This window comes from Schistocerca americana, chromosome 3 (genome assembly GCF_021461395.2).
Source record: "Schistocerca americana isolate TAMUIC-IGC-003095 chromosome 3, iqSchAmer2.1, whole genome shotgun sequence".
Lineage (NCBI taxonomy): Eukaryota > Metazoa > Arthropoda > Insecta > Orthoptera > Acrididae > Schistocerca > Schistocerca americana.
Genome location: NC_060121.1, coordinates 198807736 through 198834258, shown reverse-complemented (window position 1 = coordinate 198834258; position 26523 = coordinate 198807736). Strand labels below are relative to the sequence as shown.

Genomic DNA, 26523 nt, shown 5'->3' with positions numbered 1-26523 from the left:
AGAGATATAGGTAAATAACGTCCACAATTATAAGTGATACACGTTAAATAATTGGGAAATATATGTGACATAACTGTACGAGGGCAAGAGCAGGGTAAATTGCTCATCCTAAAGTACTGCATCGACTTCAGTCAATCCTGGTACATACTACTAATCAATAGGAAATAATTAATTTGGGTGTAAGAACCACCAACGTCCTATTGGAATGGGGTGAAACTGGGTAGAAGGAAGAGTGAAGATAAGACAGACACAAGTAGGAGGAGGAGGTAGTGGACTGGGAAAGGGGAGAGGGAAATGGACAGAAAGTAAAGAGAAGGAGCCAGACAGAGGGGAAAAGAGGAGATGGATACAGAAAGGAAAGATAAGATGGACATAGAGAAATGGGAAGAAAAATGGACAGGAGAATGAGAAGCAGGAGATGGGAAGAGCGGGAGGAAGCATAAGAAGAGAGAAGTGGAAGAGGAGCAGATGGACGGAGAAAAGCAAGAGGAGGAGATGGACAAAGAGAGGAGAATTAGATGGACAGAGAGAGGGAAAGAAGGAGATCGACTGAGAGACGGAGAATAGGAGATGTACTAATGGGGCAGTGCACTGATACATACCCAGCAATGACGGTTACCCAGTGAATTTCAAGAAAGCGAAAGAAATTAATGTATAATTAGACTCAGAACAGTTTTCCGCAAGTCCAAAGCCTCTCCATACGTTTCATTTTGCAGTTTTGCAATTGAAAGGGGAGTTGTTTTATAGATAAATGGTCTGTTTGCATCATGCTACAGAACGTCATCAGATGTATTAATAATAGCCATTTAAGCAACATTGTAAAACTTTCCGTTTTAGCCACGAAAACTGCGTTGGCCCTACGAGATACGAAGAACTGTGATTCTGCACATTAGAAAAAAAAATCCCATTCGGTAATGGAAACTGATTCATGATACTGCTTCCACGTCTACACATCAAACCGAGTCTTCATTGTGTACTACAAAAATGGAACTCTGACAACAGAACTTAGTCAATTTCAGACACAAAAATAACACAAATATTCCCAGTAAGAACGTATAGAACAAATCACAGGCGAAGTTGACGAATAAGGGAATATAAAATAGCTGCAGTCGAAATTGGAGATGAAGTTTTTCTTAAGTAGCGATATACTGCAGCTTACAGATTTGTTAAAAATTGGATGAAAAATTATCGCATAAAACAAAAGTCTCAGGCTTGAAGAATCGTAAAGAAATGTGATATTAAAATATGGTGTGGAAACATTATTATTACGAAAAGATTCCTAAGACGACATAACCCCCCAATATTCATCATCATATGTATCTGGAATAGGTATATGGATTCCTTTACGCTACATATTACCTGAAAAATAAAAACAGCGCTAAGCAGAATGCTGCAGAACAAGACACAAAGTAATTCCAGTTGCGCAGGGGCCAGGCTAAAAAGGCGGAAGCCATGATGCCAAGCCCGAGGCTACTGCTCGAGAAATAGTTCAGCGTCGTCCGATGTCTGATGTCCGTCAGCTCCAAACCTAAAGCAGAAAAGGTACTTAATCAGTCTTTATCTATATCCGATACCAACTACTTAAGTATCAGCATCACAATGTAACTTAGGTTTCAATAAAATCACATGGACAGAAATATCTGGTAACTACGTACGGCCACAGATTTAAATATTGCGTATGTATTCGTACTTATTAAGCTTAACTCCCAAAGAGCTGTGCACTCCCACAACAAGGCAATACCGAGTAAACCCATCTCTCGTACTGCACTCGCTTCAGTTCGGCTTGGAAACTAGTTAAGTTTCTTGAGACAAGCCATATCCATCTGAAGTCACACACTACTGCCGTAGGTCACCCAAGGTACGAGGACCATGATTATCATATGTCACCTGCTGTTCCAAGTAGTCCCTGTCATCTCCATGCGCAAACGATTTCAAAATGTGTGGTGCTTCTTTTATCCCCCCCGAGAGTTCGTCAAACTAGGAGAATATGGATGCAGCCCTCGTTTTAGACGAACGGAGTGTTGCCAGTATAATCAAAATGAAAGTGTAAAACGTTAATGTAAAACATGGTCGCAGAGAATGTAGGAAGAAATATCCTGAGTCACGTTCAAGGTAACCTGAATGACTGGGCCCTGTAGCGGAATAGAAATTGTTCACTTATATAGTAACACAAGTCCTGTCATCCTTCACATAAAAATTTACTGCTGAGTATTTATCAAAGGCATCCAGGCAGAACTTTCCTGTAACATCTCATCTACTTCATTCCAATTTTCTTACATATGAGAAAATTAAATGTCATGAGGTGAGAGTCCCCAGTCGGGTAGACCGGTTGCTAGGAGCAAGTCTCTTTAGCTGACACCACTTCGACGACTTGCATGTCGATAAGGATGATATGATGATGAGAACAACGCAACACCCTGGCCCAGAGCGGAGAAAACGCAACCGGGAATCGATTCCAGGTCCCGCGCATGACACTGTGCCCCACTGACCACTCAGCTATCGAGGCGGACATACAGATGACGATTCACTACCATACAATTCTGTGTTTGAGATATACATGCTCAGAAAATTCTTTCACTTATTAAAGCCTGTTGTGGATACTGATAGATGTCTTCTGGAGGGGGATTCTCTCCTTCATATAGCTGTTCTGATTTTTATGACCACCATGGTTCGTTCGTTATGCTTTATTATGAATGCTAGGCAGCCAAATCCCCACAATCACCTACAACGTGATCCCTGATTTTGATGTGAAGCTTATCGCTAACAGCATTTATGCTAAAACTCAGTAGTTTCGTGTTTCATTTATTTACTGTGAATCCTCTCGATGGCCCTGTAAGCCACTTTGCTCCACTCAAATCGTCCTGAATATCACAGAAGCCAGCGCGTTCATCAGCAGATCTATTGGTTCAAATGGCTCTGAGGACTATGCGACTTAACTTCTGAGGTCACCAGTCGCCTAGACCTTAGAACTAATGAAACCTAACTAACCTAAAGACATCACACACATCCATGTCCGAGGCAGGATTCGAACCTGCGACCGTACCTGTCGCACGGTTCCAAACTGTAGCGCCTAGAACTGCTCGGCCACCGTGCCGGCTGGCACGTCATGATCTTCAGCGATGAAAGTAGATTCTGCGTGAAACCAAACAGTGGTCGTTTGCTCGTACGACATAGACCTGGTGAGTACTGTCTCGTACGATGCATTCGTCCAAAACACACTGGCTCCACTCCAGGCCCAATGGTCTGAAGTGCAGTAAGCTGCAATTCTTTTTCACCGTCGGTGTTTCTGGAGGGAACACTAACACTCAATACGTGAAGAATGTTGCTAGACCGTTTTTTTTCTTCTTACCGTTATTGCAACAGGAAGGTTCTTCCAAGGGGATAATGCTCGCTTACAAACTTCACATGAAACTCAACGTGTTCTGCAAGATATGCAGCAACTTCCTTAACGACCAAAATTTCCAGACTTGCCTCCAATCGACTTCCTGTATGGGACGAGAAGTGTTTCGTGTGACTCGTCAACCAAAAACTCTTACAGAACTAGGGGCACAGTTCGAGCAAGCGTCGAAAAACGTATCGCAGGACAATATTCGCATTCTTCACGATCGACAGAGTGCCAGAGTCAGCGCCTCTATTGCCGACCGTGAAGGCTCCAATACGTACTAATATTGGGGTTTCAACACAGGTCTATACCCGCTTTCTCAGAGCCGCTTGTGGTACTGGTCTGACTTGTAAATCGTTCCATGTACGGGCGTAGAAACTTTTTTCTGTTGCATTTTACGATCTAGAGTTTAGGATCTTACCCAGATTGCTTCCTTACTACTGTAACGAATAAGAAAGGTGGCACATGTCAAAGGGGATAGAAACTTAGTAAATTGTTCAATGTTTGTATGTATTTTATATACGAGTAATCAGTTAATGTTGAAGAAAAGAAAATTTCCTTACCACCGTAAAATGGCTGTGTACTTCATCATGTTCTAATATATTTTTCCATCGATTTTAAAAGAAAATACTCCCACTCCATTAACAAGAAGTTATCAAATTCGTTATCAGATCACTTGACATCAAGCGCTAAATATTCATTCTCTTGTCGCAGTTTCTCTACGTTGTTGTTGCTGTGGTCTTCGGTCCTGAGACTTGTTTGATAAAGCTCTCCACGCTACTCTATCCTGTGCAAGCTTCTTCATCTTCCAGTACCTACTGCACCCTACAGTCTTCTGAATCTGTTTAGTGTATTCATCTCTTGGTCTCCGTCTGCGATTTTTACCCACCACGCTGCCCTCCAATACTAAATTTGTGATCCCTTGATGCCCCAGAACATGTCCTACCAACCGATCCCTTCTTCTAATCAAGCTGTGCCACAAACTCCTCCCCAATCCTATTCAGTACCTCCTCATTAGTTATGTGATCTACCCATCCTATCTTCAGCATTCTTCTGTAGTACCACATTTCGAAAGCTTCTATTCTCTTATTGTCCAAACTAGTTATCGTCCATGTTTCACTTCCATACATGGCTACACTCCATACATATACTTTCTGAAACGACCTCCCGACACTTAAATCTATACTCGATGTTAACAAATTTCTCTTCTTCAGAAACGCTTTCCTTGCCGTTGCCAGCCTACATTTCTTATCCTCTCTACTTCGACCATCATCAGTTATTTTGCTCCCCAAATAGCAAAACTCCTTTACTTCTTTAAGTGTCTCATTTCCTAATCTAATTCCCTCAGCATCACGCAAGCTCTATGTAAGAATGCTTTAACTCCCCCTTTAGAATGACCCTGCACCAGTAACCTCCTACTTTTCTCTTATTGTAATCCGACTTTTATCATTTCCTCGCTTGTGGATTGTAATTTCCTGAACTTGATTCCAGTAATTTCAGAAATAAGGGCTATTGGACAAACCATAGCTAGAATTGGCGGACCGTATGGCCGGTGAATGCTGTAAATGGAAATAGCCAATTAATGGTAATAAAATTTCTCATTTGTTGCACGAATAGCGAGCACTGAAAACACTTAAAAGGAAAAATGTCTGTTTGCCATAAATTATTCATCTTGAATCGTCTGCTGCGAGAAAAGCCATGACACTGATGGATCGTCTATTATCTAACACCCTTACTGAAAAAATAAGTACGTGTGACAACGTGCCACTAAACACATTTCCATGCACCCACATCTCATGGCTATTACCGAGCGACTGGAAATGTTATGCCCAGTGCATCCACAGCTCGGACACCAACGAACAACTACGAAAGACTGTTGGCGAACAGGGATTATTTTTTACGACTGGGCGCAATTTAAACAGATTTTGCTACATGACTGTCGTTATATCACGATACATGCAGTCACAGGTAATAATTAAGTAAAAATAATCCAAAAATTAAAAAAAGCTAATACGCGTTGGGGTATACGATCCCCACGGTGCACTCACCAACAGACAAAGCTGATTCAATCATAGGACCTGCGGCCCCTGATATAAGGGACTGCGCCAGGATGAACAGCGGAAGTACGTCTGGAGTGAGGACCAGCAACAGCCTGCTGATAACGTGGGCTGCCACACACAGAAACTGCTGCGGCCGTCGGCCGTACCTACAGCGAGAATAAGAATGAAGTTGAAATGTAACGCAGGATTGTCAGGCGGGTGGATTCGGCTGATCCTGACTGCTGCTATAACATTTTACAGTAACCGTGATTTTCGTTGATTTTCGCAGTCACATTTCCTTAGTGTAAATTGATAACACTGCGCTATAAATTTTTAAAACTTGAAGAAAGTAAACTTTGGATCCAATATTTCGTACTTAAAACCTTTATTTACGATGATCGGTTTCGTTAAACACAGTTAGCGCCAAATGATCTCTTTTCAGGTTATTATATTGACTGAAGTTGGGCACATGGGGTAACCTGTACTAACAAGGGGAGGCCGCCAATTGTGAAATTCAGATTCGATTCATACTGCGCATAATAAAAGCTCATGGCCAGAGGTGTAATGTGGCAGAGCACCAAGATGCACTTCTCAGCCGTTGTCGAGAAAACCGACAGTTAAAAGAAACCGTTGCGGTGAAATACTCTCGACGATTAATAGTTTTCTACAGCGTCGTGGCGCAGCGGTAAGTGTTCTGGTTTGTAGTCCGAAGGTCGCCGGATCGAATCTCGCGCCATGCAGCCTTTTTTTTAGTATTTGTTTTTTGTAATTCAAATGTGTATATATATATATATATATATATATATATATATATATATATATATATATATATAATTCCCGGCAATCAGTTGCAACAATTACGCATATAATAAGTTGTTGAAAGTCGTTTGTCGTGGAAAAACTGGCGACTTCGAACATCAGTATGTTTTCCGCAAACAAAGTTATATTTCACAAATGTTATTAACTATCTTCATAATGTCAACCACGTATAGTTAACGGAAGACGCAGAAACGATATTCCGAAACGAATACGTAGAGCGTAAGTCAAACGTTCGAATTAGAACAGAGATCCCACGAACACAAATTTGCTGTGGCAGGTATGAAATATAAACTCTGTTACTCGCTCGATACACTTGATGGACAGATGTTGAATGGGCCGAAACGAGCCGCCGCATAACAGCGTAGTTGCCTGCTAATTTCGAAAGAAGGTAGATGCGGTCCCTAGCGCAACTTATAACATCGTCGAAAATCAGTGCGGACGTGAGCGTTTTGGTACACCCTGTTAAACAAACGGAAAAATGGAGGTGGTACAGTTGGACAACGATCTGTCTTCACCAACATGCATAAGCAATTCATTAATAGTTTACGTATATATATATTTGAATTACAAAAAACTAATAATGAAATAAAGTTGCATGGTGCGGGATTCAATCCGGCGACCTTCGGATTACGAACCCGAGCGCTTACCGATGCACCACGACGCTGTACAAAATTATTAATCGTCGAGAGTATTTCACTGCAACGGTTTCTTTTAACTGTCGATTTTCTCGACAACGGCTGAGAAGTGCATCTTGGTGCTTTGCCACGTTACACCTCCGGCCATGAGCTTTTGTTATTCGCACTATGAATCGAATCTGAATTTCACAATTGGCGGCCTCCCCTTTTAAGATTGGATGTTGGTAATTCTGTTTACCGAAACCGATAACCGTAAATAACGGTTTTACAAATGCAATCTTGGCTGAGAAACTGTCTTTCTTGAAGTTAAATATTCACAGATCGCCTCTAATTACTCAATGTGATCAAGTTAGATTTTTAAATTTTAGTAACTTAAGTCATCTATTCATATCTTTAGGTTCGCAGAACATGAGAATACTCCTATTTATAGTTACCAAAGACTTTCTAAAGCCAAGGTCTTATAAAAATTACCTAATTTGCAACAACCGGTTTCGACACACCTTGATGACATATTAAGGGTCTTGAAAAATTTTCTTACGAAACGTGTTCATTTTGAGTTGGAACACCTCGCCAGATTCTCGTGTTAGTGGATGAAATGTAGGAAATTATCCAAAAGTTTTTCATAAATAAAACATTTAAGAACCATAAGCATCATGTTCAATTGGCCCTATCCATGTATGTAGTGCTATTAAACGATCTTTACGACATGAAAATCACAGTACATGACACAATGTACACTATTATATTTACTACGCGTATCTTGCAATAGGAGAAGCAACTGTTAAACGCCTACGGACTGCTTGGCTCCAGCAGTGTGTCGAAGGAGCGTCTCTTTACGGCAAAAGTCAGTAATTTAATGGCAGAGGATCATCCCGCCACCCTGCAAATTTTGCTTCATCGGTGAAATATCTCGGTGAAGGCACACACAACTGTTGATCGCCAACGTCACCACAATTTGTAGGTAAGATATTCACGTGTGCATTTTTAGTAACATGTAATATTTCAACTGTTCATGCAGAAATATTTCATCAATCACAACTTCTCTCAATTTTTTTAAATGTTCAACAAAACATACGAAATCGTCTTAATTAATTACCGTGCTGTGTTCTCTCCGATCCTGAAGACCAATTCAAAATTAGAGTATATAATATACTCTGATCTATGGGCAATCAGACGTATATTAATTTATTTTTCGCATCTCTTGACTGGGAAATTTTTACGTAAGTGCAACGTCATTTACCTATAAAGTTATTTACAAAATACTTCATAACCCACAGTTTGGCATACAGCGCCTACGGCAAAACTTTGTTTGTGTGAATCAGTGGTTCAAGTGCAACAGTTCTCATTTCACGAGTAAATTAAGTTCTCATGGCTATTTTTTCCGGTTCCATAGTTGGTTCCTGACATGGTCATACTTGCATGGATAAAACAGTACTGAACGTACCAGCTGGAAAATTAACAAAAAGCAATTTTGATGAAAGAACGTCGAGAAGAGTGAGAACAGAAAGATTCAATACAATTATTCTAAAGAACTGAAGATTATTCTCTGAGCATTACGCCACTTAGCCTGTGATGAACTTGAGAAGATCGCGCAAATTACGCAATGCCAATAAATTATACATGTGGTCCCATATGTAGTTAATGATGTTTCCAATTGGAATTCAGTAACACGAAGTAAGTTAAGTTAAGGGCACATCGTTTACACTACATTTTGTGTGTTGAGTAGTGTTGTGGGTGAAGTTACCCCCATTACTTTTACATATCTTTGCACTATCTAAGAATATAAATGTCGGCCCCAAAACTACCATATAATGGCTACTTCCAATTGTTTGTATATCTATATTTCGTATAATGCTACGTGTAACTATTTTCAGTGCGACAGTTACTTGCAATATACCATCCATACACTGTTACACACGGTAAATCACAAAAAAATTGCACCGTAGTTTTGTACATGGCTGCACGTTCAGAGACCGTGAATAGTTACAATTGAAAGAAAAACAGTCCTCGGTCACTATTTTTAACAAATTAACCTGGTTTCAACCCTGCTAGGAGCGTCTTCTTCAGTATTTAAAAAAAGGTTTATATTCTATAATATGGACACAGAATAATCACTAAAAGCCTATGATAGGGTATAAGTACGGAATCATCGTAAGGAATGACAGTACTTGTATGTCATTTATAAAATAAAAAATATGCCAAAAGGGCATTAGGCACAAAGATATTTCAGATAAAGAAAACTATGATGGCGAGCCACTAAGGGCTGTTCGTTACTTGCGTGGTGCAGGTTGCAAAACGTACTCAGGTGCCCACGTTAACAAATGCGACCAGGTGAACATGGCACTGCAACGAGCGCGCCATCTAGTAGTCATAGATACAATTAGGCTAATTCACATTGAAATATTTGGGATACGAACAGCTCCTTTCACAAGCTTAATTTCGGTAGCTGAGTGGTCAGCGTGACAGACTGTCAATCCTAAGGGCCCGGGTTCGATTCCCGGCTGGGTCGGAAATTTTCTCCGCTCAGGTACTGGGTGTTGTGTTGTCCTAATCATCATCATTTTATCCTCATCGACGCGCAGGTCGCCGAAGTGGCGTCAAATCGAAAGACCTGCACCAGGCGAACGGTCTACCCTACGGATGGCCCTAGCCACACGACATTTCCATTATTAGTGCTGTGACCTCACCTTTTGTGTGATTTAGTTTACATTAGTTTAGGTTGGATGCATTTGGCGTTGGTCTTTAAAATGGCCTTTGTTTAATGCGTTATTACATTTTTAAATAGTTATTACTGTGTTTTCCCATTCTCAAGTGTGAGCGTTATGTTAAATCTGTCTTTGCGGGATCCCATAATGTTTAGAGCCCAAGCCTGGTTTGTTGTAAATATATATTTAGGTCGTAAATAATTGTTTTGTTCCAGACGTTAGCTTAAAAAAGTCTGGCGACCTTTTGGGTTCATTGCTTGTCACTTAAAGCTAACTGGACCTCGGGACTGTTTCTTTAATGGCTGTTGATGTTCATGTATATGACCTGTTGATATTAATGTCTCAGAGAGGCGGGGCCTAGGTATTGTTGTTGACTGTCTGCAAGACATACTGAAAGTCTGAGTGGCGTCAGAACATATTACTAGCCATTGAGTGGCTTAACGGCAACAAGAGTTTACTTATGTACATATTTTTTTTTTATTCCTGCTAAGTTTGACGACTTGTTATGTCTAGCAACGTTTCCAATGATTTTCCTTAAGGAGATGTTAAGAATAGTAGCTGCTCATGCAAGAATTAATCTTTTGAATAATCAAGGCATTGGTTAGGTGATTTAATGTGAAACACACTTCCATTATTCCATATTTGAAATCCATATTGTACCTTCCATATCATCATTGTGGAGAGAAACCCAGTGCATAAACTGATTTTATTGATGTATGTCCAGTAAGTGGATTTCACAATTTGTTGGTACCACTAATGATGTTCTATAGACTCTTGGTCCATTTCTTCTGATCTCAGGGCAACCAGGCACAGCAAGCTATGTATCAAAATGGTAGCAGAGAGTGGCAGCCCTAGGAGGTGGTAATTATTAATATTGAACCGAGCTCTCTTCGTTTTTTGATAGTTGACGGTAATATCCTCCTAGCAACGTTATAACCGTATTTTGCATTTTGTCAGAATCTATCCTTGCTTTATGTTGTCAGATGTTCTTGTCATTAGCATGAAGACTGAGCTGTAGTGGAAGTGTGCTGTCTGAAGAAGGAGCAGCTAAGCAGTAAACTTCATATTCTTGGCAATCTGAGGAGTTGAAGGTCACTTAAGCAACGTTGTGCAAGACGCGACAGTTGGCTGCGACTACGACGCTGCCCCCTCCTAATCTTTTCCCACCCTGGCAGACGGTGACAAGGCCGCAACACGACAGGATTCGTCGCTGTTTCCCAAACTCTGGTCGGCAGCGGCGGATTCAAATACTCAAGAAAAATAAGAATTCCGATTTTCATGGTATAAAAAATTATGTTAATGGAACAAAGTTACCTCAGCTCCCAGAGTTAGTTTTTCGATGTAGATTCTCCTTTAACTCTCCCAGTTTTGCGTTTCTTTTTCGCTGTATATTACTTCTCTATCGATTGTGAGGAAAGTAAAAAGCACAATAAATTGATGTTTGCGTATCTTACACTTTCACATCACAGCTTGATAATGAGGTGTCTATTTTTCCGATATTCATCACAGTTATTCCGATACTTAATTTACAAGTAACCTACTTCATAAAATTTGAATTGTGTACAGTGAAAAATGTGGTTGCTGGCTACTTTGCGTATGGTTCTCGTTAGGTCATACATCGTTGCCGATGAAAAGAAGCTAACATATCGAAATTATTTTTAAAGTTGAGATCAGAATGATATCGATGTCCGTTTCCGAGATTTGGGCTCATATATCTCCGTGAGCGTCGCGACTAGCCGCCAGTTCTGTCGACGCGCAACGTGATTCATGTGGTCATCACACGATAGAGAATGCATTTGTTTTGTTTCGATGACACATTTGGACCTAATAAAACCATTTTATGTCATATATTTCTCCAGTATGAGTTACTAATATTTCTCCATATGCTCTTGACAATTTTATTTAAAATGCCACGAAATGTAGATTTCTTAAATGTAAAGACATGCTGCCTTCAACATATTTTCTTCTCATTCTTGGGAAGAGGATAAATTACTCACCTCTTGTATTTTCTTCTGAACCTGGACGAGGATACCCAAGTAGAAGTAGACGCCCTAACAAAACCAACAAATGTCAAATATTTACGTCTTTCATCGTTATGGATGACATGAACATTTAATCTTGCCAAGCTGAATTCAAAAGATGACTCCTGGATTTACAAAATACGAATTTCAATTGTGGACTGTGTCAGACCAGAAGGGCTTTGTAAAACAGTTGTGCACTTTTGGCACAAGTTTTTTGAGCACCATCTTCTACCAGTGAATTGAAGTGAATGTGACAAATTACTTACTGCAGCATACTGTATGCGCAATCTGCTGAGAAACTCCTTCCTCAAAAATTAACACCTATTGATTACAGAAAGCTGTACAACAATCTGGTGGTGGTTTTTCACAACTGGAAGGTATCAACAAGACACCAATCTGCCGTTTACTTTCAAAGTGAAGGTATTGTAAAGTGTAACTTTCTCGTTGTACTTTAGATTGTTTATTTTATAATGTACTTGCCGTTTTCTATTTTTATCGTCCCAAAAAAGAGTAATGCGAAAATTGACCTGCAAGTTCATTTTCGTCATTCTAATTCTACATCTGCATGGATTATACTGATTTTCATAATAGGACTGAAAATTTTGCATTAATGGGAAAATAATATATATTTCACTCACCTGCCAGTTTCAACTGTGCATCAATTTCTTCCCAAATTCCGTCTCTGAACAAAGTGTTCCTATGTTTAGGGTTCTTCAAATCGTAAAGGCAAGGATGTTGCGAGACCAACTCACAGAGCTTCACACCCTGTGAGTGGCTCACTTCAGTTTTCCTTGACTGGCTCGACATCTTTCTGGCAGCCGTACGTCTTTGTGTCGTCCGGTTTCCGTCGCAACACTGCTCACTGGTGCAGTGCTGCGGCAGCTGCCGCAACAGTCGCGCGTCGCATCCCAAACTCGAACTGTGCATGCGCCAACAGGCAACTTCTGACGTCACGTAGCGACCCGTCGCAGTCGCTAGTGTGCGTCACGTCTTGGACAACGTACCTTTAGCTGTCAGCACGGCTCCGGGTAGCAGCGTAGAGTCCAATACAGGTGGCAGTGGCCTGAATACCTTATGTGAGTGCTCCTATTGAACACAGCATTGATTCTGTATCCGGCTTGTAGAAAAATGTTAGGTTTCTCGAATACACTTTCAAAGAGGTCTACCGGTTTCAGACTCAGATTGCTCTTTAGTTTACTCGTTTTGGGGATTTGGATTTGATAGTCAATGTTTCAAAAGAGAATTCGAGTGTCAGTTGTGGTCCCAGGTAACGCTGTGTCAGTTTAGGTTAAGTGTCTTAGAGTCGCATAAGAAGCGAGAAGTTAGTGGAGAGGGAAGTTCTCTGCCATTAAAAAACATCAGTAGTTATGCACGTGCAAGGTGTAGCAATTAAGATAATCTGTTATACCACTTTCCTAAGCTACCTGATCACCTCTTGAGGGGTTTTAAGGGAGTAGATTCTCTCGCTATTGACACTTTGCTGCTACTAGCAAGATTTTTTTAGTTTACTGTGGACGTGCGAAGGTAGGCTACAGTATTTGAAGTCCCTCAGGCAGTCATTTTACCACTTTGATATCCGCTGTGCTATGGATACTTTGCTGAGACGGTGAGCATCACCCTGTAGGAGCGGTACTGGCTCTGGGAGTTGCACGCCAGCATTCGGAGAGAGCGGGTGTCAGGTGGAGTCCAAGGTCAAATAATGAATCAATATATGTTTTGCGTGAAACACCTACAAGAGTCATTGACTGATTATGTCAGCGACGTATGTAAGGGGACAATTTGCATTCGATGTGAACTTGCCGGAATCGGAGGTAGTTATGACCAACTTCCTTATGGCAAAACCGGTGGACCATTCCCGCACTTTTTTTTCAGATAAACGCCATAATTATGGCGTGTTACGTCACTTGGTAAGCAATGAGGAAGGGGTTGAACAGGCTAATCAAATGGGAGACGGCGAGGTACAGCCGTCGGTTCGATAAGACGAGGGTAGAAGTTTGGTTAGAAACTTCATCTGCGTTAAGGGAAGTTGTTATCGTTGTGGTGTGCCGGGTCATTTCGCCTAACAGTGCACCGAACGAAATATTCGGACAGCTGACGCCAGAGGAGACGGGCTGGACGTCGGTCGTCCAAATTGCCAAGTGATTCTAATGGACCGAGGGTAGCAACAGGTGAGTCACCCCCTTGCGTTTCTATAAACGTTATTCATGAGCCTTTGTGCACCAGCTTGGACTCGGGTAACAGCATCTACTTTTTAAGTCATGAGTGAGATTCGTGGCATGGACATAAATGTAAATTTTCTGATATTAAACCTCTGTTTAGGAGCTGTAGAACTTTGAAAGGCCACATGCTTCCGTTGGTGGCATTGTTGAGAGCGTCTTCTAGGATTAATGATTTTTCGTGGCCATTTTTTATGTCTGTGGTGAAGGGTCGGAGTATTGAACATTTGCTTCGGTGTGATTTCATTCAAAAGTCAGCTTTAATTTTAGATTGTTTAGGAGGGATATTTTATTTTAGGTTTCGGCCGTCACTCAGGTTTATACACACATCAAAATAAGTTTTGCATCACCCCGGTTTCCAGATCTCCTGAAGACGGACTTTGACGGTGGATATTGTATCACAGACACACTCCCTTTGACTGTTCAGAGATGTCACTAAACCCGCCAAAAGATCTAAACAAATATGCATGAGCAGCGCCTATTAGACGGAGGTGTTCCGACAGCCGATCAGGAGACGGCGTTCAACCAAGAAGGAGGTACATGGCTCATGTTAACTGTATTTCAACCATGCCTAGACGGCCTATACCACGGTTCGATCCCATCCGCATTGTTACCTTATGCCAGGAAAGGCTCTCAGTAAGGAAAGTGTCTCTGAGTGGACCAAAGCGATGTTGTTGAGACATGGAGGAGATACAGAGAGTCAGGAATGCCTCGCTCAGGCCGCCTAAGGACTATTACTGCAGTATATGACCACTACCTACGAATTATGGCTCGGAGGAATACTGACACTAACGCCATCATGTCGACTGATGCTTTTCGTGGAGCAACACGACGTCGTGTAACGACTCGAACTGAGCGGAATAGGCTGCAATATGCGCAACTTCACTCCAGACGGCCATGGCGAGGTCAATCTTTGCATCCACGACACCATGCACCGCGGTACACATGGTCCCAACAACATGCTGAATGGACCGTTCAGGACTGGCATCACCTTCCCTTCACCGACTAGTGCAGCTTATTCCACAACATCGTCGAAGACGTGTTTGGAGGCAACTCGGTCAGGCTAAACGCCTTAGATTCACTGTCCAACGAGTGCAGCAAGGAGAAGGTTCCCTGACGTTTTGGGTTGGCATTGTATGGGGCCGGCGTACGCCGCTGACAGTCAAGGCACGGTAACGGTTGTACGGCACGTGAATGCCATCCTGCAACCGACAGTGCAACTATATCGGCAGTTTATTGGTGAGGCATTCATCTCCACGGACTGCAATTTGCGCCCCCATCGTCCGCATTTTGTGAATGACTTCCTTCAGGATAATGACATCGCTCGACTAGAGTGGAAAGCCTGGGATAGGTTGAAAAGTGCTGTTTATGGACGACGTGACCCACCAACCACTATGAGTGATCTACGCCGAATCGCCGTTGAGCAGTAGGACAATCTGGACCATCAGTGCCTTGATGATCTTGTGGATAGTATGCCACGACGAATACAGGCATGCATTAATTCAAGAGGACGTTCTACAGGGTACCGCTGTGTACAGCAATCTGGATCACCGCCTCTGAAGGTCTCGCTATATGGTGGTACAACATGCGGTGTGTGGTTTTCATGAGCAATAAAATGACGTTTATGTTGATCTCTATTCCAATTTTATTTACAGGTTCCTGAATTCTCGGAAACGTGGTGATGCAAAACTTTCTTGATGTGTGTATTACACAAGCATGCCTGTTTGCCAGGGAGGTGGGATGGGGGGGGGGGGGGGGGGGAGGGCGCAGGATAGATGATGTTTGCTCTGGTGAATTTGAAGTAAGACATTTGTTTCCAACCGTCTTAAATTATTTGCATATAGTCTTCTTAAGATACTAACTAATAAGGTATGGTTCACTAACAGGATACAGTATCGTAATCCAACTCTCGGATCAATTACATGTTAGGCAATCACCTTATACATTTTTCCAACGTCCGGCTACTGCCACTGTGGCTCCAGGTACTCTCGCATTTATAGAGCGCATAGAGCGCGACCTCAGAAGATGTCTCCCGCAGATGGAGACGCAACGTCAGGTGGAAATTTTATACATCGTCCACGGCCTCTCAGCCCGGAAGTTTCAACTGAAGTAAACACCGGCCGTGAAAGCCTACATTGCTGATTAAAAGCACCGTATTTACAACCGCATGAAACTAGCGATGCTGCGGGAAAGAATTCACCAGACGCGGCGAGAACTAGCGCAAACTAGCAGTAAGCTGTTATATCTCCATTTATATATCAGTAATATAATGCAGTGTTATGGCTGGAATAAGGCGGACTGTAACGTTCAGGACCATGGAGCTCAGTGCAGAAATGGCAGCTAAAAGGCAGAAGAGGAAATTCGATGGCCTACAGAAAGGCAGAGGTGAAACATCAATCGCTGGCAACTCTCGAACTGTGATTAATATGTCTCTGGGAGAGAATTAACAAAAGAGGAACATTCAGTTCTATCGAAAGGAGGCAACTTTGCAGTCACGCCACTAAAGGTTCCTTCGGAGGACAATATAGCAAATTTGGAGGCAGGAATCCGTTTGTTATCACCGCATTCCGCTGATGAAATGAGGAATGAAGCAGCCAGAATATTACGCCAAGCATAACTACCTACCAGCAATTTGCCTCAAGCGGAGAGGATAGCACTGTGGGAGATCAATGCGGATAAGAGCGTTATTGTACTTGCAGCTGATAAAGGATGTGCTACGATTTTGGTGAACACCGAAGATTATCACAAGAAGATTAGTGACCTATGCACAAAAAGCTTCAGAAGGATCCTACAACCTAAATATTGAGAAATACCAATCATCTGGTGAAACAATCTTCTTTCTATTCGAATGATAAGAAACAACTCTGCAAAACGGAAGCTTATCCACCCAGACTTTATGGACACCCAAAGGTACATAAACCACAGGTCCCGTTGAGACCGGTTGTGAGTGCCATAGGGTCTCCAATATCTCGCCTGCTTGCTGCAACCACACATCGGCAGAAAGGACAGTTACATTAAAAACTCGGTGCATTTTATTGAAAAACTGAGGGAGATTTACGTCAGCCAAAGTGATATTCTTGTGAACTTCGGTGTAGTGTCATTGTTTACCGTGGTGCCTGTAAACGAAGCTATTTCATATATAGCAGATATCTTTACGACTGATACAGTTACTTTATTTAAACACTGCCTGACGACAACTTATTTCCAGTACAACAACGAGTTTTAAGATCAGATCGACGGGGTGGCGATAGGAAGCCCTCTCAGCCCAGCTGTTGCCAATTTCTTTATGGAGATCTTCGAACAGCGAGCGCTGCAGACTGCCAGTAAAAAGCCTGCTAAATAGTACCGCTATGTTGATGACACATTTGTAGTGTGGCCTCATGGTGTAGAAGAGTTGGATGTCTTCTTGGTGCATCTGAACAGCATTAACCGGAAGATACAGTTTACGATGGAGAAAGAGAGCAACGCCGGCCTGTGTGACCGAGCGGTTCTAGGCGCTTCAGTCTGGAACCGCGCGAACTCTACTGTCGCAGGTTCGAATCCTGCCTCGGGAATGGATGTGTGTGATGTACTTGGGTTAGTTAGGTTTAAGTAGTTCCAAGTTCTAGGGGACTGATGACCTCAGATGTTGAGTCCCATAGTGCTCAGAGCCATTTGAACCATCTGAAAGAGAGCAAAGGTCAACTCAAATCCCAGGATGTGTCTGTAATTAAACGGGTGGATGGGACGCTGGGCCACAAGGTATATAGAAAGAACACTCACACGGATCGATACCTCCACAAGGAATCTAACCATCATCCTAGGCAAAAAAGAGATGTCATGAAAAACTTGGTGGACAGAGACAACAAAATCTGCGAGCCGGCTAACTTACGAGATGAACTGAATCACCTACTGTCAGCCTTCATGAAAAATGGATATACCAGCAAGGAAATTGATCGAGCCCTCCATCAAAACAGAAAATAAGCCAGAAGTCCAGAGCAACAACGCTCACCTACTGGAAAAGTTTTCCTACCGTTCATTAATAAGGTCACGGACCGTGTCGGGAAAGTTGTCGCCAACTATGGTATCGAAACAATCTTCAGACCCATCAAGAAGATTAAGGAATAATTAAGAACTGCAAAAGAAGCCCGACATCCCCTAGCAACAGCTGGGGTGTATTAAATTCCATGCAGTTGTGGACAAGTATATATTGGAGCAACGAAAAGAAGTGTAGAACACGAGCTTAGCCGAACATAAAAGAAACTGTCGCTTAGGACACATCGAAAGATCGGCCGTAGCTGAGCATGTTTTCGAGATGGGAATCACAAAATTGAATTTAATGAGACAAGCTTTCTGGCACGAACATCCCATTATCATGAGGGCATGTATAGGGAAGCAATAGAAATTCACAAACACCATAACAATTTTAATAGAAAAGAGAAAGTTTTAAAGTTGGACAAAATACGGATATCGATGTCGTGCCAGCAGAATGACAATCGATTACTCTTAATCGAGAATGATGACGCCTTGCAAAGATAGGCATACCGTCGGCATCACGTGACGAATAGTGGTGCCCTCTATGCGCTCTATAAACACGAGAGTACCTGCAGCCTCAGTGGCAGTAGCAGGATGACCTGAGAATATGTCTCCCGCAGATGGAGACGAAACTTCAGGTGGAAATCTTATACATCGACCACGGGCTCCCAGCCCAGAAGTTTCAACTGAAGACAACACCGGCCGTGAAAGCCTACATTGTATGATATAGCAAGTTGTTACCCAAACATCTCCAACACTTGTGGGAGGTGCTGGTGCACCTCAGAAAGGCAGATCTGACTGCCAAGCCCAAAATGTTTGAATTAGCACGGCGGTGCCAAACCATCAAAGTCTGACTATGTGCAGCGAGAAAATTTACATTGTTGGCAATGTAGACTCTGCAGAGGGTGTCCAGGTAGACAAAACTAGCACCCAAGCCTCTTACAAGTTCCACCTACTGTACCGTGATCAGTGGAAGATGGTTAGCCGGTCTCAGACTTGTAAGGTGGCGAAACACAATCCTGATGAGCGCAGGGTGCTGCTGTAGTCTTTCCAGGCTGAGAAACTAACAGAACGTTTGTTCGTCGATTCCATGGGGCCCAGTCAGGTTTATTATTTGAATGCCAGTGTCGTTTCTTCTAAAGAACAAACTCGACGTAAATCCAGCAGCTATGAAACAGTATATGTAGACTGAAGGGGGATCACTGCTGTTGATGGGACTGTGGATTCGCCGTAAAGCGTACCGAAATAGTCTGTGCAGTTGCGAAAACACTGTGTCCCAGATGGCGCAGTGGTTGCCGCTCCTCCCTAGTAAGCTTGAGATTCCGGGCTCGAATGCTGGTGAAGTACACATTTTCGTATGTCGCCGCTGACTCCGCTTAGTGTCCAGCTGCAGTTGATAGCAGCGATCTCCCTTCAATTTACATACAGGGTGAAAAGTATTTAAACCGACAACCTCTGTGAGGTTGTAGGGGACATAAAAACAAATACGTTTCCCTTGCGTCATTTTTTTCTATGAGGATTATTTAAACCGGTGAAGGCCGTATTATGCTCTTCAGTTGTTCGAGTGCCGGCCGGAGTGGCCGTGCGGTTCTGGGCGATACAGTCTGGAGCCGAGCGACCGCTACGGTCGCAGGTTCGAATCCTGCCTCGGGCATGGATATGTGTGATGTCCTTAGGTTAGTTAGGTTTATTTTAGTTCTAAGTTCTAGGCGAATGATGAGCTCAGAAGTTAAGTCGCATAGTGCTCAGAGCCATTTGAACCATTTTTTAGTCCTTCGAGAGCAATTGTTACGCCCATTTCGCTTACAGTGTGTCCCCAACCTGGAATCAGTTATTTATCCACCCAGAGCACAGTTTTCGCAGTTTTACTTGGAACGACGTGAAATGCATCCTGCATTTCAATCCTCTGTGTTGTTTACCGATGAAGCAACGTTCGGGCGTGATGGAGTCTTCAACATGCACAATTCACATGTTTGGAGTGAGGATAACCCACATGCCACAGTTACTAGCCCTCATCAAGTGCGTTTCTTCGTTAATGTGTGGGGCGGTGTTGTTGGGACTGTTTAATTGGGCCGTATCTGCTACCGAGGCCATTAAATGGCTGGCACTGTTACAGTTTTCTCGCCACAGCATTGCCAAAATTGCTGGAAGACGTCCCGCTCCCTACAAGACAACGCATGTGGTTCCAAGATGACAGGGTGCCGCCACATTTCAGTCATCGTGTGCGTCGATTCCTGGACCGACGGTTCCCAGAAACGTGGATTCGCAGAGGTTGTCCTGTACCATGGCCTGCTCGATCCCCAGATATGTACACTCTGGACTTTTTGGGTGGAGAGAGATACACAACCTTGTTTACGCAGCTCCTGTTGCATCAGAACAGGATATGGTTGCTCGGATAGTAGCAGCATCAGGAACAATTCAGGATATTACTGGGGTGTGCCAGTGTCAGACAGAACATGATCTGACTGTGTAACCTTTGTCTACGTGTCAATGGAGGCATTTTTGAAAATCTACTGCAATTGAAATTGGGTTGTGTTAATGTGTTGTCTCTTGGTAATAAGAATATGGGAAAGTGGTTGTTGGTTTAATTAATTTGCCACCAGAGAAATCTTCCTCTACCGGTTTAAACATTTCTCATAGAAAAAAATGACTTTTCACCCTGTATAGTTTTTCAAAGTTGCTGGATTTACGTGCTGTCTGTTCTTTCCAATCAACAGACACTGTGCATTCAAGTCATCACAATCTTTCAGTGTCTGTGATGACGCGTTTCCTACGGAGCTATGTAGGAAGTACCTCTCCGCGCCGAGTGGAATAGTGAAACATGGCAGCATGAAAGTACAAATGAACGTAAATTTGGTTGCTGTAGGCGACATGTCCCAATGTACCATCAGCTTTTATCATCACTAATACATCAAATAAGAGAAGGCAGCCATTATTTGTCTACCTCCATCGTGAAACAAATATTCGAGTGGATTGATCAAGATATTATTGGGAGCTGCTTCAATTCTCATTTCCATGAGGTCAAGCGAAAAATGTGTGTGCGTATACGAAGAAGCACACATGTTTGAATACAAATGACTCTACGGCAAGTTTCTCAAAATCTTCCGTAGATAGGTTGGATTTTGCTTCATAGAACTGTTAATCGAATAAAGTGTGAGGACGACACGTATCGAAATAGCTTCGTTAGCTGAAGAACAAACCTACCCTGATTTAAACGTCAAGAATCAGGCAGAGGGAAGCGAGCAGAGTGTGAGAGCACATCAGATTTCCAATATCAGACCCATTCAAAGATAATCCCTGTAATCGACATAAAAATTCCGCATGACTCGTGATGTGACGCCACATCGAACTAGTAGTGGGCTCAACCTAGTAGCATCGCGTTTTGATACATGTCAGAGCCCCAAACTCATTGGCAATAAACCGAAGATGAACCCCTTCCCTGTGGATCTTCGGAAGGACCCTCAATCTAGGTGGGATAGGACAGAAACAATTATGGAACTCCATAGACTCTGGTGAAAAGCAACTTTTCTTCAGTAGGATGTTAGTCTCCTTTCAGTGGAGTCAACACTGGGTTTGCGATACGTTGGATCGGATAGGAAAGCTCCACATTTTGAATGTAATCTTCTTGTCAATGCATAACGCGGTTCTCATCCCTTATGGCAGTTCAGGAGGTAGCTTAAAAATGTCCTGTTTCACATAAAATTATAAGACCGAGAGGTATCTTGAGTTCCTTTGGAAAATTTAGCCTTTGCCTGACAGGGATGAAGCTGCGTCGTCCAACATGTCCGTGAGACTGATCACGAAACATCGGTATGTAATATTGTACTTCGAGGCACGGAAACGTTCAAACTTAGCTGAATGTCTGGGAGTTAGAGCACGGTATTCCCAGTCAGAATGCGACCGAGAAGCACTATCCAAGAAATCCCAAGAAAATGGCAAATTTTTCAAAGGAATCAGAAAACGAACGTGAAATAATTCCTTGGAAACAAATCTAACTGTCGGAGCCTGTAATAAATCCTGTCATGAACAACAGATAATCCAGCGCAGTTATTGAGACGTTTAGCGACAGCAGAATTAATATGAGGCACAATTTTCGAAAACGGTTGAGCAACATTGTGGTCTCAACATCGTATCAGAAACGAAAACGCTCGTGGCATTTTCTCTCTTGTACCACGAAGTTTAACTTCCAGATGTGTAACTTTTCTCTCGGCTTATAAAATGTGCATATAACTTGCAGGACTTTGGTTGTTCATGCACCGGTATCTGCGGAATGTCCGAATTAAATTTTTTAATACACTAAACTTCTATGTAGTAGCTAAAATTAGACTTATCCATCTAAAATAGCCTAGGCGCAGATACAGAAGCATAAACTCACTAATATCTCATTATCTAGTACGCGATCTCTTCTGATATATTTGGGCTTGGTAAGTCACTAAGAATAAAAGGAAGAATATGGTTGCAGTATTACGCTAAGCACAATGGGCGAATACTTACCTGTCGCCTATATACCCAAAGAGCAGTCCCAGAGCCACTCCGATATTCTGTGCGTAGAACAAGACGTCATTTGTTACGTGCCTGTTGTCACAAACCCAGCTCATCTGCGAAGGGACCGTCAGCGAGAACCACGTATCGTCATAGTCCCAGCCGTGCTGACACTGGACGGGGTTTTTACTGCTCGAGTGAAAGTCATCACTCTGGTTGTACATCTGGCACTTGCTGAAAGAATCTTCTTCCCTGCGTCAGACGCGAAGCGTTTGTATCAAATGTCGTACAAGACTTTTAAATAACAATATTACAAGTAAAGGTCGGTTACTTTTTTGCATAATGGTAGCAAAAATAGGTAAAAAGAAATTCTAACCAATGATGGCGAAGGCATAATTTTTCTGGATCAGTATTTCTTTGAAATAAAGCATTATTAATTTATAACTATGGACGAAGTGATAATATCTACGTAAGATACTGCGTCCCTTGAGCAGGTAAACATAAGTACATAAAACTACCCATAACGAGTTAAGGCCTACTCAGACATATTGTGATTGTGATGCTGTTCAGAGAGTTACAGAAATAATGTACACAGAATTCCATAAAATATGTTTAATATTGCATTATACATGCCACAGTTACTTCACATACACTGACTTAAGCTCTGTTTACTTTCACTACAACCATACATAAAGAAAACTCTAAATTCATGAGTATTATTTTTCAGCTGGTTAGAGCAACATTTGTCGGTGACTGACACAGCCGTAGTCACAGAACAAGTCAAAGTGTTAGACAGTTCAACAATTCACGAAGGCCACTTTCCACTCGTTCAGAGCTACCCCTTGAAGAAACTTACGCCGGAACACGTCTATTAAATTTCTACGGCTGCGTTTGAACATCGCAAATGAATTGAGCTAAAATCGTTTTTCACACAACGAAAAATTTGTTGAAAGCTGATACATTGCGTTTTTTTGTCTGTTCTGCTGCAGTTTCCATCTGACTTGTAATGACTTACCTATAAACAGTGAAAACTACCGTAATATATCATAATACCTGTGACGTTGGGAAATGTGCGGTACCATTAAACAGAGTATGAGAATTTACTATGGCCTTTTACAAACAGTGTGCTCACATGAACGCATGGTTTCAGGAAATAGGAAAAAAGTTTCAGAAAACTGTCTTAAAAGCACAGTATGTGTTAGTAAAACGATAATTAGGAAAATCCCTCCATTTATGGAATAAGGAGAACTACATTAAACTCATTAATAAATATAAAGATTCAAAGCAAGTACAAAAGAAATAGGTTGCTTTGTAGGATACATTACATATGGATGTCAAAAAACCCAGCTGATTGTTAGCTGTGAGACTGGTCCTTAGTGTACTGTGTGGTCATGGATGGCTATAGAATCTATTGATATTCTAGTCCGCATTTATGCACTACTCATACCATTGAACTGACAACCAAATTCCATATTAAATGGGAACGCCAAGTAAAAGTTGGAGTTCTACGATCCATATACACAACATTGAAAATTTATTTTATCCTACATGACTCCGTGAGATATTGTTATCCCTAAATTAATAGCATGTATTGACATCACCAACAGGCGTGCCTCAACATGATGCGAAATCATCTGCCGACCTCATAAATGAGGGGAACAAAGGCAAGACAGAGGACTTGCTCGGCGATAGCACCCTAAGTTCATAACGAATCCTTGTAGATAGCTTTGCATTGGCTGCTGCAAGTCAATGAGCCTCGAATAAAACGTATCGCGCCATTCGACAGGCCAGAGAATTTCTCAAGAGAGCGCATCATCGATACCAACGTGTCAACGTTTGTGAACTTGCGGATAAGAAGAGGTAGCACCATGTTAACGTATCGATGGAAAGTCTCGAGGTGAAAAGCAGACGCATTTCAGTATGCGTGTATTGCATTTTGAGCTGATATACAATCATGAGTTAAGCTAACGAAAGAAATTAATCGAACAGGGATTTTAACAGTATCTATACGATTCAAAATTTCACCTTCCGCATTTCTACATATAATAGGTCTAAAGGTTGAACATCTCATCTCAAAGATACTTACTCAGATTACCGTGGAAAGCACTGAGTGTTTGTTGAAAGGGTCATCCTGCATTTTTCTGCACTTTTTCGGAGAAGCAATGGAAAACTTGAATCTGAATGTCTGTACAAGATCTCTATTCCGCGTCTGCCGGATGTGTGTCTAGCAGGTTAACAACTGTACCGTCTATCAAGAGGTTCGTTCGGAAACAACAAAATCTTCGTACAGACAGTACTGCCAATCTGTGGTTATTAACTACATGATTCTCACAGACCATTATTCAAGCAATGCTACTGAAATACTGCACCTCAGTATTGTATGGTGGATCCAACAATTGGGCCCACTGTTGTGTGAAGATCGCATAACAACACTCCACGTAATGCACTACCCTTTGGTCAAACGGATAAGTGTCTTGAGACACGTAGTACGAATTACATAAAAAAGATATACATTTATCAGTTGCTAAACGTTTATTTTTATGTAAGTCTTACATAGGGATTGTGAAATTCTTCCACTCCGTCAGCGAAATGTTGCTATTTTCTCTCCCAGGAACATGGCACCAGTGATCAGGAGTCTGCATTGCGAGATAGAAAACATATACACTTATTAAGTTGATACACTGGCCGACGAAATTGAAGACGATGTTGAGCTTCGCCTGAAATTTTCCTCTCGAGCCAATGGAATCGAGTACTTCTTCAAACGCTAGTAAGACCGCTGTTCACTGAAATCTCGCAGTTTCCCTGGAAGCAAATGTCACGCTTATAGAAAGTAACTGTTTTGACCTGGTTTATTGTATTTGAGTAAGAATTATATACAGAATCTCATGATTAACATTCAGAACATCAGAAGAAAGGAGTTGAGAAGATGCTCTACTGACCCCACCTAGAGTCAGAGGGAAGTGTTAAAAAAAAAAGAAAAAAAAGAAGAAGGAAAGAAAAAAAACTGCAACCAATTTTCCTATGCAGACGATCCAAAGCTTTTAACCTGAAATAGTATTTAAGCACAAGTGGTGTAAGACTTGATAAGTAAGAATCCAAAACTTTAAAGCATCTGAAGGCCCATCATTTTAAAAACAATACAACGACGATACATTCTCAACAGGCAGAAGGCCCACAGCTCTATCTTGAATGAATGTAATACTTGATAAGTAAGAACCCGGAAACATAAAGCGGCTGATGGCCCATGCTTTTAAAAAGCAAAACAACTATAACAAAATTTCAACAGGCATAAAGCCCACAGCTTTATCTTCCAAAAGGTAATACTTGATAAGTAAGAACTTTAAAACTTAAAGCGGGTGATAGCCGATGCTTTTAAAAACAATACACGACAATAAACTTTCAACAGGGAGAAGGCCCACAGCTTTATCTTCCAAAAGGTATTACTTGATAAGTAGGATCCTTAAAACTTAAAACAACTGAAGGCCGATACTTTAAAACAATACAATCAATTTTCAACAGGCAGAAAGCCCAAGGTTTATCATCAGACAGTGTAAGACTTGCCCAATTTAGAAAAACGTATATATATGCCCCTTATATATACGCCCGTCGGCCTGATGATATGTTCACCTGTACGTCGGCAAGTGTTCCATTCGGAATTATCCATTCTCGAAGGCGTTGCTCACATGCTAGCAATTTCCATGAGGACTTTTCCTGACTTCTTGAGTGCTATGATGTAATGATTTTCGAGTGATCGAATTCGCTACAATTGAATTATGTTCGTAGCTCAGAGATGAAATGGCCGAATGTCGTCCATAAGAGTACTTATTTGTGGTCACTCCTTCGAACTAGTAGGCCAGAAGTCGCTTCGTTCCTCTTACGCCCTACGCTTAGCTTCGTTTTATCTTCTATTGCGTCGGGAAGTTCATAGGAAGAGCTTACCTCTTATGTGTCTGAGCTATACCCGCCGAGCCTCGCATGTTTTCTTTCTTTTCTTTAGTGGACGTTAACTGGGTCTTTAGCGTTACAGTCTCGTGCATATGAGCGTGAAATATGCACTGAAGGTCTGACACATGGTTTGTTACAAAATCCCGGTCTCTGGTGATAATCTTAATGGCTGGTCCGAAACCGAAACCAGGTACATGTGTCAAAACGGTCATTATCGGGTGCGAAAAGTTCCAATAAATGCTAGCGTCCCGTCACTTCCATCTGT

General features: G+C 42.0%; 1 protein-coding gene across 1 annotated transcript in view; it reads right to left on the bottom strand.

Annotated features, from left to right (window-relative positions):
• The window catches only part of LOC124605971 (solute carrier family 22 member 7-like), a 28374-nt gene extending 2084 nt beyond the window's left edge, over positions 1–26290 (bottom strand). Inside the window, exons 1-4 of the mRNA XM_047137936.1 lie at positions 26253–26290; positions 22326–22565; positions 5431–5588; positions 1360–1528 (exon numbers count right to left, since the gene is read on the bottom strand). Of these exons, the coding sequence (XP_046993892.1) occupies positions 1360–1528; positions 5431–5588; positions 22326–22565; positions 26253–26290 (605 nt within the window). The remainder of the gene's footprint in view (positions 1–1359; positions 1529–5430; positions 5589–22325; positions 22566–26252) is intronic.
• Between the last annotated feature and the right edge of the window lie 233 nt (positions 26291–26523).